The sequence below is a fragment of the Bombyx mori genome, chromosome 7, assembly GCF_030269925.1.
Source record: "Bombyx mori chromosome 7, ASM3026992v2".
NCBI lineage: Eukaryota > Metazoa > Arthropoda > Insecta > Lepidoptera > Bombycidae > Bombyx > Bombyx mori.
Genome location: NC_085113.1, coordinates 1855751 through 1875503, shown reverse-complemented (window position 1 = coordinate 1875503; position 19753 = coordinate 1855751). Strand labels below are relative to the sequence as shown.

Sequence of the window (19753 nt, the reverse complement as noted above, 5' to 3'; positions counted from 1 at the left end):
GGAAAATAGGTAGTTAATTTTATGGAAACGACTGTGTGAAATTTTTTATTCAGTCATATCAACGGACGGGGCACCGCTAAAAGTGATTTATTCCTTTTTTTTATTGCTTAGATGGGTGGACGAGCTCACAGCCCACCTGGTGTTAAGTGATTACTGGAGCCCATGGACATCTACAACGTAAATGCGCCACCCACCTTGAGATATAAGTTCTAAGGTCTCAGTATAGTTACAACGGCTTCCCCACCCTTCAAACCGAAACGTATTACTGCTTCATAGGCAGGGTGGTGGTACCTACCTGTGCGGACTCACAAGTCGTCCTACCACCAGCTTACATGAGTCTACACAGTTAATATAACTATATAATTACGTCAATGCTCAATAAAACTACCGCCAACATGCGTGTGAATGAGAAAAATAGTCCTCAAGAATCACATCTCCAATTTTTAATAATAAAAAATCTAGAGACAGCTTTGTCAACAGCTTTGTTCAGACTATTGTGCTGTTTCGCAGCTTTCGTAGCGCGAACAATAGTCGAAACCCAATAACTGATAGTCTACCGGTCTATGTTTATATTTAACCTAGAGTATTACCTCGGAGAAAAGAACCTAGGAATATTTAAGCTTTGATAGCCATTTTCGTATTATGCACATGTTGTGTTATTCAATAATGGCTCTTATGTTATTGCTTTTGATACTACATTCTCATATCTCGATCTGAAGTCCGACCTATCTGAAGAAGATGCTAACATTCATGTTATCTATGGACTTGGGTGACTTAATATCTAATCGCATGTGAGTTCGTTTAATCTATGCTAGTGAATATATTAAGCTATTTAAGCTATTAGATTTTTATGTATCGATACCAGGACTATTTTTTTATTGATTAGATGGGTGGACGAGCTCACAGCCCACCTGGTGTTAAGTGGTTACTGGAGCCCATAGACATCTTAAATGCGCCACCCACCTTGAGATATCAGTTCTAAAGTCTCAGTATAGTTACAACGGCTGCTCCACCCTTCAAAGCGAAACGCATTACTGCTTCACGGCAGAAATAGGCAGGATGGTGGTACCTACCCATGCGGACTCACAAGAGGTCCTACCACCAGTAAACATTGGTGGTTAGATAATATTTGTGGTTAGATCATGTTGAACTTGTCAGGAGTGGTACCACGATCTAGCATAAATAAGGATCGGTTTTGTAATGAGTAGGGGCAAGTAGTTTTTGATTTTAATAGTACAATAAACAGTTCTTGTATTGAAATAATTATCGGATGTACGGAATTCTGTTTTAACACGCACTTGTTAGGTTGTATGTTTGTATGTAAAGGAACCTTTGAAAGTCTTCTTCGCCGACTTCAAGATAACCGATTAACTTTAACTATAGGTCCCGCAGTAGTCGAAATTCGACTATAATTAATTGGAATTGTAAGTTTGTACACTATTATGATTGTATTTTATACTTCTATAATCACAAATTCCGCCAAGACTACACTATAAAAAATATTAACAAAGACAAACAATATTTAATCTATTCTCAATTTGAACAACAGACGTCAAGAACAAAAGTTTGAGAATAAATAGTATGCATGCGTGTGTGCGTCAAATACATGGTATGTAGTGTGTGTAATGTTTTCTTTATTGATTTAATGTATCTTTTATGCATTATTTTTAAAAAATATTAGCATTGTGCACTTCTTCTCTATATTCTCTATAAGTGTAGAAAATTTCATACTCCGCCGTCCGCGCAATTTTCGTAAAAAGGGATACAAAGTTTTTACTTCACGTATTAATATATAGATACTTTCATATGCGTAACAATACAAAAATCTTATAACTTCGTTCTAGTATCCTGACCTACTGGTCTACTTAACAGGGTAAAATAGATGAAACTAATTGTTGAATCGATTTGCTATTTAAGCGTTTTTTTTTTGTTTTTTTTTATAGCTCTTGGAGGCAGACGAGCATACGGCCCATCTGATAGTGAGCGGTTACCGTCGATCATACCTACTGTTCAATAAACTGCATAAAATAGCAATTTCAGCTGTTAGTTATATATTTATAATTATAACTACATTGCCAACAATAGTTTTAAATGTTAATTAGGCAAAGCAAATATTCAGTCTGCCTCGACAATTACCTAAATTAAACACGTGGCTTGATGCCCGTGTAGAATAAGTCTTAATTATTATTTGCCTACAACTAGGGGCTGGTGAGCGTAATTTCATCTCGTGGGATGCAGAATGGGTTTGTCGACGTTCAAACTAACGAAAAGAGGTTTAAAGTCTGTCCGCATATTGTCCGACGTCTCGGATAGAGAGTGTATCATGTGATTATATTTTTTTTTCTTTTTTTTTATTGCTTAGATGGGTGGATGAGCTCACAGCCCACCTGGTGTTAAATGGAGCCCATAGACATCTACAACGTAAATGCGCCACCCACCTCGAGATATAAGTTCTAAGGTCTCGAGTATAGTTACAACGGTGGCCCCACCCTTCAAACCGAAACCCATTACTGCTTGACGGCAGAAATAGGCAGGGCGGTTGTACCCACCCGCGCGGACTCACAAGAGGTCCTAACACCAGTAATAAATTCTATATAAATTCTAGTATTGTCTTCGTGTCTATATACATATATATGTACATATTGTTTTGTCTTTAACAATACCATGTTGTGTTCAGTCGATTTTTTATTTATACTTCTATTAAGAAATGTTAATAATTTTAGTGTAGGTAATCAATGTTTTTTAAATAGGCATTATCTATACTAATATATAAATCTAGTGACGTGATGGATTCAGCATCTGTAGACAGAGGAACTGACGAACGATCTGATGTGAAATATTTATCTATACCCACACACCACACGTTGGATGTGATAAACCACTTTGACAAATTAAATCGAGATTTTAATTGGAGGAGACGTTCGCGTCCACTTATTAAATTTGAAACTTTAAAGATTACTAGAGGTCCCGCAGTAGTCGAAATTCGACTATAATTAATTAGAATTGTAAGTTTTTACACTATTATGATTGTATTTTATACTTCTATAATCACAAATTTCGTCAAGACTACACTATAAAAAAATATTAACAATGACAAACAATATTTAATCTATTCTCAATTTGACAACAGACGTCAAGAACAAAAGTTTGACAATAAATAGTATGCATGCGTGTGTGCGTCAAATACATGGTATGTAGTGTGTGTAATGTTTGCTTTATTATTTTAATGTATCTTTTATGCATTATTTAAAAAAAAATTAGCATTGTGCACTTCTTCTCTATATTCTCTATAAGTGTGGAAAATTTCATACTCCTCCGTCCGCGCAATTTTCGTAAAAAGGGATACAAAGTTTTTGCTTCACGTATTAATATATAGATTAAAGAATAATTGGTTGTTTGTTAAGTCGGCTTAAGAACGATAGTTTTACGTGATAACGTCAGGAGCAGAACTTTTCGAAGTGCTAGCTCTGATGTCACAGAGAGATGAATGTGTCACAAGCCAACACTTAGGCCGATCATGCCTCTCTATCGCTTGTTCCGCGCTCTCGCTTGCACGCTTAAGCTCAGGCGGAACGTGACACTTTTTTATGCGTGCAGCCTGTATCATTTAATTATAAGACGTTAAAGCGTCAAAAAAAAATTAAATTAAAACCGTCTGTACATAGAGTTACGTCTGTCTTTAACAGAAGGTCAGAAATTGCTAGTCGGCCATCTTAACTTAATTTACTAACATTTCATTTGTTTTCGTTCAATCAACCGGGATACTTGTAAGGGCTCAGGTGCTTCACGCGACGCTCTAACACGAAAGATATTCGTTACGTTTTTACAGCTTTTAAATATATTAATACTCTACGTTCGACTGGTAACACAACGTAATGCATTTCAATGTCAAAATTCCTAATAGAATGGGAGAGGCAGATTGAGGTCTCGTAAAACATTGATATTTACTTCTCAATTATGGACATAGGTAGACTGTAACATCAGAGCCGTCGCCTTCTCTTTTCAATAAGCTTTAATTAGCTTCAGACGTATGTATGTTAGTATGTAACGGAATCTTTGAACACGATTTTGACCCCCTTCAAAACGTCGGATTAACTCGAAATTTGATATACTCATTAAGAGGACCGATGACAATTCAATATGAAAAAAAATATTGTAATAATTGAAATTCAACTAGAAAATGAAAAATAAATAATAGTTTAAAAAAACTAACAAAATACGCTTTTATAGAAAATACAACTAAAAAATAGAAGATAAATTTTTCTTACACTATTTTTAATTCAAATTTATTAAAATTATCTTCTTTTTTTTATTTGGATTTTCTATAAAAGCGTATTTTGTTAGCTTTTTTTAAACTATTAGTTAGAAATCGTTTGAAGAAAGTTTTTTTTGTTTTGTTAATTTTCGAATTTTAATGGGAAGACGCATGGCGTAAAATTGATACTTGCTTTGTTTTAAAGTCTATTTGGTTAAAAATAACGTATTTTAATGTTTCGGAAAAAAAGCTTCTCGTGGCGGGGGGCTTTATTAAAATTCCTGATTTTTCACCTTAGAATGGACTATATAGCTCTTAAGTTCATTATTACCGAAGTCGATACGCGGCGACAACCGCTTAGTTTATTTTTATTGCGTAGATGGGTGCCAGTTTGAGGTTATCAAAGTCCGTAGACATTGTGGCCCGAATGTCGACCACCTTGGGACATGAGGTCGAAGACTTTTTTTTTTTTTTTTTTTTATTGCCCTTGTAGGCAGACGAGCATACGGCCCACCTGATGGTGAGTGGTTACCGTCGCCCATGGACTTCAGCAATGCCAGGGGCAGAGCCAAGCCGCTGCCTACCGCTTAATACTCTCCACAAGCCTCGTTTGAAGAAGGACATGTCATAGCGCTCGGGAAACACCGTGGAGGGGAGCTCATTCCATAGCCGGATGGTACGTGGCAAAAAAGACCACTTTTATGACGGCTGTAGGTGTATCCTTCATACCAGAAATACACAATGGCTTTGCAGGTGAAATAGGCAGGCACCTTAAGGTGGGTGGCGCATTTACGTCATAGATGTCTATGGGCTCAAGTAACCACTTAACACCAGGTGGGCTGTGAGCTCGTCCACCCATCTAAGCAATAAAAAAAAAAGTGCCCACTGTGTTTCTCGCCGGATCTTCTCAGTGGGTCGAGATTCCGATCTGGTGGTAGATTCTGCGAAGCACTGCTCTTGCAAGGTCTAGTATTAGCAAATTCTCTCAGGTTGAGCCCGCTATCTCACCTATCTGTCCTGGCGTAGCTGAAATAGCCTCTTAGGCTACCGGCGAATAGGTAGGAAAAAAAACAGGATCTTCGTATCCCCAACCACGTACCACGCACCAGTATTTGCGTTTTATTTTTATTTTTATTATGCGAGATTTACTTTTAATACGTGATGTCATTCCTTCAAAATAGGCCTATGAATATATTATCAAGTCACATTCAGAATAACGTAAGACAAACACCACAACTTGGTGACCCCGGCTCAATGGAGCGTCGTATGCGTTCTTAGCTCTATGGTCCATGTATAGTTTGCCTAACACCCACATACATTCATGTCGTGCTAAAATAGTGTTTGATTAAATTTTCGGTATCAACGCGTAATTCTAAGGTTCGGCCTGCGGCACCGACTGATAAATACAACACAGAAATCCATATACTGGTGGTAGGACCTCTTGTGAGTCCGCGCGGGTAGGTACCACCACCCTGCCTATTTTCTGCCGTGAAGCAATAATGCGTTTCGCTTTGAAGGGTGGGGCAGCCGTTGTAACTTACTTGAGACCTTAGAACTTATATCTCAAGGTGGGTGGCGCATTTACGTTGTGGATGTCTATGGGCTCCAGTAACCACTTAACACCGGGTGGGCTGTGAGCTCGTCCACCCATCTAAGCAATAAAAAAAAAAACATTTTTGTTGAATTTTCGCGGATAACATATTCTGCCTCTCGTATTGGCGTGAGATATTATGTCTATAATTGTCGCGCCTCTACTGTTCATTCCGCTTATTACATGTTAATTGTGGATAAACATTTATTTCATTATTTTTTATGAACGAACAATCACTCTAAATTTATATAAAGTCCAGTATAAGTTATAAAATCTCTATATATATAAAAATGAATTGCTGTTCGTTAGTCTCGCTAAAACTCGAGAACGGCTGGACCGCTTTGGCTAATTTTGGTCTTGAATTATTTGTGGAAGTCAAGAGAAGGTTTAAAACGTAGATAAATATGAAAATGCTCGGAATTAAATAAAAATAACAATTTTGTTTTCTTTTTCATGTGTCCCCCGTCGAACGGATTCCTTTTGTTTGTTTTAAGTTTATTTTATACAAAAGTTTAGGTCTTTTATTTATCTGTTAAGGCATTACGAAGTCTGCGGGGTCAGCTAGTTTTTAATAGATTTGTAACAAAAGCAACAAAACCACCATATTGTATAAATAACATAAAAAAATATCTATTTCTAATAATTCTTGTTTAGAACGAACATTCGGTTTCGCCTATAAAACTAGTCATAGTTGTTCCCTACGATACAACAATTACTATGTTAATATAATTACTTCATTTGTTTCAGATCGTTTCACACGTCGACTATGGTGAGTTTCATGACACAGCCGTCATATTATGTTTTTCGAGGGACAATGTTCTAAGAGCAATTCGAATTTGAAACCAGGCCATCGCATGACCATCTGCTTAGTTTGGTCATTCGTGAATGATGATTGAAACATAAAGAACACTAGATGATGACCGAGCTTTGCTCGTTTTTTTTTATTTATTTTTTGATAACGCCATCTTGTTGTGTCTTCAAAGCGTTTAGTTGCCCTCAATTAAGAAAAATAGTATTATTATTCGCCAATAGATGTCGGGAAGAGTTGATTATTGAAAACACGAATAAAACAACATTTTCTGAAAATAAATCGTAGCTAGATCTATTTATCGCCCCCGAAATCCCCTGTATACTAAATTTTATGAAAATCGTTGGAGCCGTTTCCGAGATTCAAATTATATATATATATATATATATATACAAGAATTGCTCGTTTAAAGGTATAAGATAAACAACATTGGTTTTAAATTTGGAGTTAAAAAGTTTCTCTCGGTGTCAAGTAGTCCTCAAGTCAGTCATCATCAGGCTTTCATATCCGAAAAAGTCTAGAAAGATGATATTTGTTTGTTCTGGTTTCGAGGTGGGTAATGACGTTCACGTTATGCTACCTATATTTCTCGGCAAACATTTAACCTCAAGTGGGCTGTCAGCACGCTCATCTATTTACTGCTAAATAGTAGAACGGTTGCAAACAAAAAGAATAATGCGGATATTGTAGACTAATAACTAGATAAAGGAGTTTACTTCTAATAATAACAATACATTAGTAGTAATTTGAGATCCTTCGAAGACCGCTAAAAAGGATAAGCGGACCCTATTAAATTACACGTTCAGTATTCATGATAAATATAATTAACGCTATTTAAGGGTGGAGCGAAGGATAAACTATTGAGGCCTAGACCTCATGTCTCAAGGCATTCGCATTGCTATGTCTGTGGGGACCAGTAAGCGCAATAAATATGATGTTGAGCGATCATCTGGCAATTTGTTTGCGATATGCCGGCTTATTGCTAAAGTCCGACTGAAGTAAATCCAAGGAATCTCTTCAACGCTTGACGTAAATAAGTGGTTCTATGCTGGTATATAAATTTCACGTGTTTTTTTTTATATTCGTAAATATTGTTGGTAAGGCGTCTTGTAAGCCCGCACGGGTAAATACCACCATTCCGCCTAATTCTGCCGCGAAACAGTATTGCAGTCCGGTTTCAAGGGGGGGGGGGGCTGCCATGTACTGAGACTTAAAACTCAGTTGTAAACGTGGGTGGTGGAATTTACGTTGTTGATCTCTATTGGCTCCGTTAACTTGGTAGAGTTTTCCATACTACCTGGAGCAATTGTGTTCATCCACAGTGCGTTTCTAGAGTTCTTAATTGCCACGCACCATCCAGCTAATAACTATTTAACACAAGGAAGAATGTGTGCTAGTCTGCCTGCCTAGGCTATTTAAAAAAAATGGTTTGTTTAATTGCTTATTTCAAAATTGCAGAAGTTCAAATTCTGTTCGGACGGTGATTGTCCGCTGTGGGCGTTAGCAGCCCTTCACGCCCTCAGCAGTCTACCGGCTTCGATATTCAGGGAACTCGTGCAAAAAGTACAAGAGGATAATTCTGTGAGTGTTGTCGTGTACCGAAATTTGTTATTGTTTCTTTCTCGAGTCCTTTAATAAAATAAATTCTAATAACTTTGACGATATTTCATATAGGCACTAGTGGTCCCGCAGTAGTCGAAATTCGACCATAAGTAATTGAAATTTTATTTATAAACATTATTATGGTTCTTTTGTCAAACGCTATTATACTTCTTTAAAATAGGTAATCACAGATTTCGCTAAAACTACACTATAGATAAATAATATTAAAGACAAACCATATTAATTTATTTTAAATTTGACCACACACTTTAAACAATAACAAAAGTTTGAGTTTGAGTTTTTTTATTGTTTTGATTTATTTTTTTAGCATAATTTAAAAAAATATTAGCATTCTGCACTCATTTTCTATATTCTGTATAAGTGTAGGAAATTTCATACTCTTCCGTCCGCACAATTTTCGTAAAAAAGTGTTCAAAGTTTTTGCTTCACGTACTAATATATATGTAGATAGATACTGCAAAAGGCGATGTACTTTGAGAAAGTCGTGCGAGGGTTTTCATAGTGAATACATACTATTATCTATCTACCTATGCATAATGACGTTTGTCATTAATATTTGACCAACATAAACACAAAGACCTCGCAGCTTTTTCCCTACCTAATCGTTGGCAGCCTAAGGGGCTATACCAATTTCGCACGGACCGGTAGGTGAGCTCACGGGATCAACCTGAGAGAATTGGTAACATTAGCCCTAGCAAGAGCAGTGCTTCGCTGAATCTACTACCAGATCAGAATCACGACCGACTAAGAAGATCCGGCAAAACACTCAGTGGCCTGTGTCTATGGGCTAGTTAGCACGTCGAACTCTTCGTACTAGTCGACAAGTTTGACGAGGACGGTGACCGGTGCTTGAAGAGCTTAAAAGCATCGAGAGTGGATTCAGGGGATCTGACAAGACATATTTTGAGCGACTACGGGTCTGCTTTGCCTTGTCGCTTGGGTCACATATATCTCTAAGTGTGTTTTCCACAAATGTAATTTTTTGTACCAAGTCTGTAGTATACGTACTACTGCTTACGTTCGTTCAGACTTACTGTGGATATATTAAGGATTGTGGAACTTACTGTTGATCAACAATAATAATTTTTATGTATTTAAAATTTAATAATATTCAATATCAAGTTACAAGTTGAGTGAATACATACATAAAGGCAAATACATACAGCAATTCAATATTAATACCGCACTTTAAGCGCCAATTTGCATTCGAGAAAGATCACAATCCATCTAAAGGTGGATAAAATGTCACACGTAGAATTGACACGTGCGCGTCAAACGATACGTGCTCAGTTTTACAAAAAACTAACACGTTTTAACACAAAACTTACTACACACATTATGCTCAAAAAAATTCTGTACAAAGATGACGATTAAATTAGATATCCAAAACCATGCGTTTAGTTGAAGTTAGGGTTAGTTGAAAATCAGTGTCCAAAGAGGTTTTTTACTTTTTTTCCTACCTAATCTAGTAACCTCGAGGGGTTATTCTAGATTCACCGAACTAGTAGGTGAGCTCACGGGGCTCAAACCTGACGAAGTTACTAACACGAGCCCTAGCAAGAGCCGTGCTTCGCAGAATCTACCACCGGATCGGAAACGCGACCCACTGAGAAGATCCGGCGAGAAACTCAGTGGGCTGGTTTTTTACAATAACCTAAAGAGGCGTTTTGCCATCGTGAATTGATACTGTTCCGCCTAATTCAGCCACGAAGCAATCGTGGAAACAAAATATAACTTACGCTGCGACTGTAGCCTCATGTCTAAAGATAGAAGGTGATATTGACGCCGTGGCGACGGATGTCTGCTTTTAAATATTCATATTATACTGGGGGTAGGACCTCGTGAGTCCGCACGGTACTACATACATACACATACTACATACGCATACCTATTTCTGCCGTGAAGCAGTAATGCGTTTCGGTTTGAAGGGTGGGGCAACCGTTGTTACTATACTCAGACCCTGGAATCTTGGAATCTTAGGGTGGGTGGCGCATTTACGTTGTAGATGTATATGGGCCCCAGTGACCACTTAACACCAGGTTAGCTGTGAGCTTCTTCCACCCATAAAAGCAATAAAAAAAATCATATGCTTTTTAAATCTAGTTTGAATAAAATACAACCAACAGGAGAATATCCGATAGTCCAAACGCCGAATGGAAGCGATTGGTTACCAAGAGCCCCAGTCAAAGGTATTTTAATAGCATATCAGGTGTGAATCCGTCTACTAATTTTTGAATAATAATAATAATTCGATTGCGGTTTGGTTCTGCCCTTGCCTTTGCTCATGTCTATGAGCAGAGATGCCTACTTATTGCCGGGTGGGCCGTACGCTCGTCTGCCTACAATAGTAATAAAAACGTACCCAGAAATCCGTTTCGCCAAATGAACTTCCCTCCACTGTTTTTCTCGAACGCTTCCAATACATCCTTCTTCAAACAAGGCTTGAGGAGAGTCTTCGACTTGCCTTTACCCCTTGCGTTGCCGATGTCCATTAGCTATAGGGACCACTTACCGCCATCAGGTGGTGCGTATGCTAGTCAAACATCGCCTTAAAAAACTTGGTATAAACTCATGTGTGCTAAGTACCAATAGGTATGCTTTTAACGCCATAATAAAAAACGACGAAGGGCTCGACGAGTAAATTAACTCACAGACACAGCCCACTGAGTTTCTCGCCGGATCTTCTCAGTGGGTCGCGTTTCCGATCCGGTGGTAGATTCTGCGAAGCACGGCTCTTGCTAGGGTTCGTGTTAGCAACGTCATCAGGTTTGAGCCCCGTGAGCTCACCTACAAACGTTAGGGTTACGCTGAAATAGCCCCTAAGGCTATCAGCTTAGGTAGGAAAAAAAAAAAATTATAATAATAAAAAAATAACATAACTTCGAAGTGTATTTTACCGTTTCTACGTCAAAGCATCACATAATACTTATAGGCTTTTTATTAAGTAGGTAGAAAGATCAATTTGTAGTAATTAATGCGTTTCCGAAAATTCATTAACTTTTTTCGACTTTCCTTAGTTCGGAGTGCTCACTTTCCCATGGGCGTTCGCCTAATTACTTTATTAAAAAATCCATTTACTCTAAAAATACAGATAATAAACTATGACGTCCGTGAATAATTTTTTTTTTTTCGTTGATAACAAAAGCACAAATTCACTCTCTTAGGTGTTTTCTCGTATATGATCTTGAATCCTCAGTATGTTTTTAACAAACTTCGAAATTGTCGGAGATCAAATGAATAAATATTCGACAGTATTTTTTTTATTTGCGTTACCTCAGAATTTTAGGAGTACTGACTTTGATAAATCATTTTTTATTTAAAAGCTATTGTTCCTTATGAGGTCTCCGTCTAAATTTAATTAAAATCTAATCAGTATTTTTTGAGTTTAGTAATGCATTTTTAATGGAATTCGACCACATTGATGACTTTTTCAATACTTTGTGTTAGGTTTTTTTAAAGGAAACCACGCATGTTTTTTTTTTATGATTGAAGGATTACTGGTGGCCCGGAGGCCTTTCTAGTTTCACCAGGACAGGTGGGCGAGCAAAGGCTCAGCCAGGAGGGTTGGGATTTGCTAACAGCTACCCGAGCGCCTCCGAAGGAGACCTAACAGCTCAAGAGCAGCTGCTTCGCGAATTAATCTACTACCGGATCGGAATCGCGACCCGCTCAGAAGATCCGGCGAGAAACTCAGCGAACTGATTCATGGGTTAGGTTGCACGGCGAACTCTTTGTCGAGTTCGACGAGTATGGATACCGGGGTCCCTAACCCTGCTTCTAGTGTTAGAGCTGAAGGCGTCTAATGCAAAGGTTATTGGATCTGATGGATCCGTAAGGACGTGTCTAGGGCGTCGACGGTGACTGGCTCCTGCGTGATCAGGATTCGGGGAGTAGTCAGCGGCGGCTGCCTTAATCAAGGATGTCTTGAGTGACTCCAAATTGGGATGAGGCTTTGAGCACGCCTTTTCCTCCAAGTGTTGCCATATCTTGTAATTTAACGGATTCAAATCTGGACTGGAGGAGGGTCAGTCTTCGTGCCGGATGAAGTCGATTTCACGCGCCGCCAGCCAGTCTTGTGTGCTCTTCGCTCTATGAACTGGCGCCGAATCTTGTTGGAATACCCAGTGCCTGTTATTGAACATGGTATGAGAAACAGGTTCCACAAGGTTCGTCAGGACTGTATTTTGATACACAACTGCATTCGTTTTTACACCTTTCTCACAAAAATGTACCTCTGTTAAGCCCCAATAAGAAACTCCCAACTATACCATGAGCGAGGATGGAAAATGACCTCGTTGGACACGCGGAATACGGTTGCTCGCTTCTTCACTACTGTGTGCGTACACCTTATCATTTTATTTGTTGTAGCTCTCTTCTACGGTAAAAATTTTTTCATCCGAAAAAAGAATTTCCCGATATTTTTTTCCCGCGTACCGCTTCAACAAAGCGCGGCATCTCTTCAGTCTCAGGTCCATTAGACGAGCATTCAAACGATGTCCTGTTTTTCTTCGATATGCCCGAAGCCCTAAGTCTTCATTTAACACCCTTTTCACCGTGGTTCTGCTTAACCCCATCTGAAGGGCCAACAGTTTCTGCTTACGTTTGGGATTTCTTTGAATTCGCGCCTTCACAGCTTTTATCACTGCTGGAGTCCTAACAGACCGAGGGCGACCACTTCTTGAACCTGTCATCTACACTAGAGTCTTCATTGTATCGTTTGATGGTACGATAAACGAATCTTTTGGTTATATTCAAAATTTTCAGTATGTTAAAAATTTGAATTGGCGCGTAACCGCAACGATGCAACGCAATAACTGCAACACGGTCTTCTTTAAGCGACCACTCCATATTTAAAAATGTGTAAAATTCTAAAAGTATACATTTTTATTTTCATGAACAATTCGAAATTCGAATTCAATAAACTTTTTTGTGGCCAGCATTCTAAAAGAAAAGTTTTTACTGTGTGACAATACTTATGACCTGACTAGTTATGTATGTGTATAATAAAAATCTTACATTTATTTCCGTTATCTGTAACACAAGATCTTTACGAACTTAGCACGGGACCAGTTAACGTGGCGTGATCGTTAGTAAATATATCTTTATTATGATCGCTGAGTTTCTCGCCGGATCTTCTCAGCGGGTCGCGATTCCGATCCGGTAGTAGATTCATTCGCGAAGCAGCTACTCTTGAGCTGTTAGGTCTCCTCCGGAGGCGCTCGGGTAGCTGTTAGCAAATCCCACCCCTCCTGGCTGAGTCTTTGCTCGCCCACCTGTCCTGGTGAAACTGGAAAGGCCTCCGGGCCACCAGTAATCCTGCAATCATAAAAAAAAAGAATAAATCATCTCATCTTTGTTCTCTGCTATTCTGTTACCTTCAAACGGTTTGGAGTGTGAAAATACGATATGACAATTCTGTTAAAGCGCGTACACTGTTCAATGCGTAGTTCTAGAAAAATGACAACTCTTTGAATCTCCATTTTGTTGGATTATATGAAAATGAAATGGTGAAAATACAAACAATCTATATATTAATACGTGAAGCAAAAACTTTGTACCCCTTTTTACGAAAATTGCGCGGACGGAGGAGTATGAAATTTCTTATACCTACTTATAAAGAATATAGAGAAGAGGTGCAGAATGCTAATTTTTTTTTATTAATCATAAAAAACACATTAAATCAATAAAAAAAGCATTACATGCACTACCATGTATTTGACACACACACATACATAAAAATATACTCTTTGCTTGCTGTCAATTGTGAAACTTTTGTTATTGTATAAAGTCTATGGTCGAATTGAGAATAGATCAATGAAGTAGGAAACCTATGGAAATGAAACGTCAACCAAAATTTCGTGCCACTGTGACGTCATCTGGCCACAAAACATGGCGGCTTTAGTGCTGTACAAAAGATTTCAATGTTATCAGGTTTTATCGATAAACGTTCTTGGCTCATTTTATTTTAAATATTGTTGAGTATTATTTATTTGTAGAATTTATACTTTAATGGGAAGTAAGTAGGTATATTGTTATGTGCAAATATGATATGATTTAGATGGGTGAAATCTAAGACAAGTTCGTCCTTCGAATTTGCCAAGTAAACGATATGATGATTTTTAAAAGTTGCTACACTGATTTTATAAAGTTGTCGTTTGTCGCAAAACATAAAGATATGGCGTAGTTCAAAGCCATCAGCCCATTTCTAGCATGCTAAATGTTATCGTATTTTGAGTACGTGTTTTTCTTAGACTATTACAATCTATTTTAATTGTTTTGCTGACTCTAAAGTCCGTAACATACTACCGCAGCGCACCCCAAGTAGGGTGCGCCGCACCATTTGAATCACTTTCGCTTGAGAGTGATTCAAATTTTAAACTTATCAAGGGACCGCGTGAAAAAAAAAACACCTACAGAACATTTATTCATTAATTACAAACGTCATTCCTTGTGACTTCCTCTCTAAAATCACTTAATTATTAAATATTTAACAAATTTACAATAGTGTTTTACTCACTGCGGAATAAAACTATTTTATTTAAATAGTTCCGAAGAGATTTTGTCGGTAGCCTTTTTCCCGAAATATCTAAACAGAATGTCTAAATATGTTTTGATGACATATTTTAAAGTGGTATTTATGATTAGTGTCATGATCAATAGATTCCGACCGAAAAATGGATTTTTCGGATGAGGGCTCCATAATGAATTTAAATACATATAGATAATAGTTTTAGGACATCGACTTTCTTGAGAGACTATAAAATACGTTTTAATTATTATTTTTGTATGTTTTAAGCATGATAAATTATGAAATTTTATATAATCAATTATATTAAATCGATATCATAGTCAATAAATAATGTACAACCCAAAACAGACGGCCGAACTGACGCAATGAAGTAGGAAACCTATGGAAATGAAACGTCAACCAAAATTTCGTGCCACTGTGACGTCATCTGGCCACAAAACATGGCGGCTTTAGTGCTGTACAAAAGATTTCAATGTTATCAGGTTTTATCGATAAACGTTCTTGGCTCATTTTATTTTAAATATTGTTGAGTATTATTTATTTGTAGAATTTATACTTTAATGGGAAGTAAGTAGGTATATTGTTATGTGCAAATATGATATGATTTAGATGGGTGAAATCTAAGACAAGTTCGTCCTTCGAATTTGCCAAGTAAACGATATGATGATTTTTAAAAGTTGCTACACTGATTTTATAAAGTTGTCGTTTGTCGCAAAACATAAAGATATGGCGTAGTTCAAAGCCATCAGCCCATTTCTAGCATGCTAAATGTTATCGTATTTTGAGTACGTGTTTTTCTTAGACTATTACAATCTATTTTAATTGTTTTGCTGACTCTAAAGTCCGTAACATACTACCGCAGCGCACCCCAAGTAGGGTGCGCCGCACCATTTGAATCACTTTCGCTTGAGAGTGATTCAAATTTTAAACTTATCAAGGGACCGCGTGAAAAAAAAAACACCTACAGAACATTTATTCATTAATTACAAACGTCATTCCTTGTGACTTCCTCTCTAAAATCACTTAATTATTAAATATTTAACAAATTTACAATAGTGTTTTACTCACTGCGGAATAAAACTATTTTATTTAAATGGTTCCGAAGAGATTTTGTCGGTAGCCTTTTTCCCGAAATATCTAAACAGAATGTATAAATATGTTTTGATGATATATTTTAAAGTGGTATTTATGATTAGTGTCATGATCAATAGATTCCGACCGAAAAATGGATTTTTCGGATGAGGGCTCCTTAGTGAATTTAAATACATATAGATAATAGTTTTAGGGCATCGACTTTCTTGAGATCCTATAAAATACGTTTTAATTATTAGTTTTGTATGTTTTAAGCATGATAAATTATGAAATTTTATATAATCAATCATATTAAATCGATATCAAAGTCAATAAATAATGTACAACCCAAAACAGACGGCCGAACTGACGTGACAATGACATTTGGCGCGCTAAACATGGCGGATTTTCGGCCTCATTAGACGGAGACGGAGATATTTACGTATATTCATGTTTCATTTTATGTACGCACTGAAATACTGTTATATTGTTTTCCTGCGAGTTAAAGTGCTGAGTAAGAACGAGATAGATATATGTTTATGTATGTGCCTCCAAAATGGGTGCTATTTATATAAGCAATTGTACGTATAGAACAATATGTCGTGTCCCTACTATATAGGTCTATGGAATAGATTAATATTTTTTATCTTTAATATTATTTGTCTATAGTGTAGTCTTGGCGAAATCGGTGACTATAGAAGTTAGTTTTTGAGAATTGCACCATAATAATGCTCAAACTTATAATTTCAATTAATTATAGTCGAACTTCGACTACTGCGGTTTCACTAGTTCAAATTAAATTGTTTGTTCTAGGATGACAGCATCATGGAAGTCTTGAAAGATACTAATTATTGTAAGTATTTCAATCAAATTAAATCAAAAGAAATCTGTTCATCTACCTATGTAATAAAAAATGAACAGTGTTCGTTGGACTTAGAAAATGTGACGCGATTTGATTTAATGATAGTTGCTAAAAAATTAGATAATTCCTAAATTCGACTCAACATGTCTTTATTTTAGATAGAACTGCGACTTTCGGATAATCTATCCATATAAATAAAAATCGATTTTTGTTTGTTTATTGTCCTTTATGCGTTCCCAAATCATACACCGTGATACAGTTGTTGGCACATCAAAGACGGTTTCTGCCATAGTACAACCAACGCAAGGTAGGTGAGGCGAGAGTTGCCTCAATTATTTTTTTAATTCTTAGATGTGTGGACGCGCTCACAGCTCAGGTGTTAAATGGTTACTGGAACCTATAGACATCTAAACTTAAATGCGCCACCCACCTTGAGATATAAGTTCTAAGGTTTCAGTATAGTTACAACGGCTGCCCCACCCTTCAAACCAAAACGCGCTACTGCTTCACGGCAGAAATAGGCAGGGCGGTGGTACCTACCCGTGCGGACTCACAAGAGGTCCTACCACCAGTAATTACGCAAATAATAATTTTTCGGGTTTCATTTTTATTGCACGATGCTATTCCTTCACCGTGGAAGTCAATCGTGAACATTTGTTGAGTAGGTACGTATTTCATTAGAAAAATAGGTACCCGCCTGAGATTCGAACACCGGTGCATTGCTCAACACGAATGCACCGGACGTCTTATCCGTTAGGCCACGACGATAGTACAGTTTGTATTTATACAAATCAACAGCGTCACGCGACGAATGCGCCAGGGCTGCGGCAGTCATCCGCTGGGTACTAAAACAGGCGTGGTCTTGTTCTTGCGGGGGCGCTCAGCTCACGCGAGATCTACTGGTGCTGGGAGTGCCTCGCGCCCACGCAACTGCCCTAGCGGACGTAGTCGACGAGGGAGCACAAGATTATAAAGAAAATGTCAAGAATAACGGCTTTATGGGTATGCATGGACTATGTTCAGTAGCCACTTTGATAAGGCGGCACGACATGAGAACCCTCTTGTCGTGGCCGCTGGAAACTACATACCCGATCCTGTAGACCGAATGGTAAACAGTCGACGTCGCCCAAAACACGTCATTACGGATCCTCCCGATCCATTAACGGTGCTTTTAGGTACCACAAGCACCGGTCACCGTCCTCGTCGAACCCGTCGCTTGCAACGAAGGACTCGACGAGCGAATTAACCCATGGACATAGCCCACTGAGTTTCTCACCAGATCTTCTCAGTGGGTCGCGTTTCCGATACGGTGGTAGATTCTGCGAAGCACTGCTCTTGCTAGGGCCAGTGTTAGCATCACTCCGGTTTGAGCCCCGTGAGCTCACCTACTAGTTAAGGCTACGCTAAAATGGCCTCTCAAGGCTCTCAGCTTAGGTAGGAAAAAAAAAGTTCAGTAAGAAGTGTTACAGCTCACAACAGTCGGAGCACAATGAAAAGCTTTCTGCAGTGGTTTATTTCCATATAGTAATTTAATAGAGAAGTCCAGTGCGCTTATTCTTCCACCCCGAGTGGAAATATATACACCATATTGAATGAAATACTGTATACCTTTGTGGCAAAAGTCCGGTCTCTATTAGGACCGCATACTAGGTACAACACCTGAATGGCAACCAAACGTCACATAGTGTCCGATAGAGTTAACCCTCTACCGAAACCGAAATTAGCCGATTGCCTCTTTCCAAATGACGATGTGCAACATTTATTGCCGGGTATTATTGTAACGAAATTCGTAACATGTGTGTATTCTTGTTTTTTTTTTTTTTTTCAGTGAACAAAGTGACAGATATTTCAATAGCAGAAGGTCCCAAAGGTTCAGTGGACACATATAAACTTACAATACACACAGATAACGTGTTTATAGCCGAACAAAATCGGAAGGAGCTTCTTATAGACAAGATTCAAGCTAAAGTTATGCTTGAGGAACTGAAGAAGGCGTACAAGAAAATGGAGGAAATTGGAAACGAAACTGGAAATAAATCATAAATTTTTAAAGAGCACAACTACCCACGTTTTATTAGAGCAATTGCTTTCTTATGTAAATCACATGCTATATTGTATTTATACATTATAAGTATTTAAGTTATTGGTTTTATTTATAAAAAAATGCATTTTTTTGTTTACGCGTGGTATATACATTTGTTAAACATTCTTGGAACATTGATGTCTTTGTGGCCTAAAGGATAAGACGTCCGGTGCATTCGTATGTAGCGATGCGTCGGTGTTCGAATCCCGCCGGCAGGTACCAATTTTTCCGTACGTACGTATTTGCGTAATAAATACTTAACAAATGTTCACGATTGACTTCCACGGTGAAGGAATAACATCGTGTAATAAAAATCAAACCAAAACACCAAAAAAAGCATTGCATTACGAGTAGAACCTACCGTTCAATTATATCAGACCGACACCGCCTATTATTTTCAACGTTAATGTGCCATCAGGGATGCTGTATCTACTAACTTCATTACCTACTCTAAGGGTGATTATTCTTCCCGCAGTTATAAGTTTAGGAGCCATCGTGGCTTAAAGTATAAGATGCCTGCTATAATCGCAACAAGCGACGCGACTACGCGGGTGTTCAAATCCCGTAGATTGATATCAATTTCATTAATCGTAACTAAACAAAGTCTAATAATAATAAAGTATAGAAGAAACAATAAATTCTCAAAATAAAATCGTTCATCGCATTCCCGCCAAAAGTCTGCTTTTATTTCTTTGATTCGTCAATTAAAAGGGCAAAGGAAACATTGCCCAGAGTATGGCGTTTTATCGGTATCGCTGTATCGAAAGTCAAAGCCGTAAATTTTGTTTAATAATTGAAACGAAAAGAATGTTGCGGGAACCATTACTTTTTGTTCTTGAGATGACCTGGAGAGTGTCCCGATGAGACGATAAATAAATCCATAGAGATTCTCCGAATCTTAGTCGAGATAAAAAGATGTAGCCTTCTACTT

At 37.8% G+C, this 19753-nt stretch overlaps 1 protein-coding gene across 1 annotated transcript in view; it reads left to right on the top strand.

Moving 5' to 3' along the window:
• COMMD4 (COMM domain containing 4) overlaps nucleotides 1-18917 on the top strand; it is a gene marked incomplete at its 5' end in the record, with an annotated part of 34739 nt that extends 15822 nt beyond the window's left edge. The window contains 5 exon segments of the mRNA NM_001046715.1: nucleotides 6594-6615; nucleotides 8113-8235; nucleotides 16691-16730; nucleotides 17538-17741; nucleotides 18568-18917. Coding sequence (NP_001040180.1) covers nucleotides 6613-6615; nucleotides 8113-8235; nucleotides 16691-16730; nucleotides 17538-17741; nucleotides 18568-18782 — 585 coding nt within the window. The 3' untranslated portion in view covers nucleotides 18783-18917.
• Nucleotides 18918-19753: the final 836 nt, after the last annotated feature.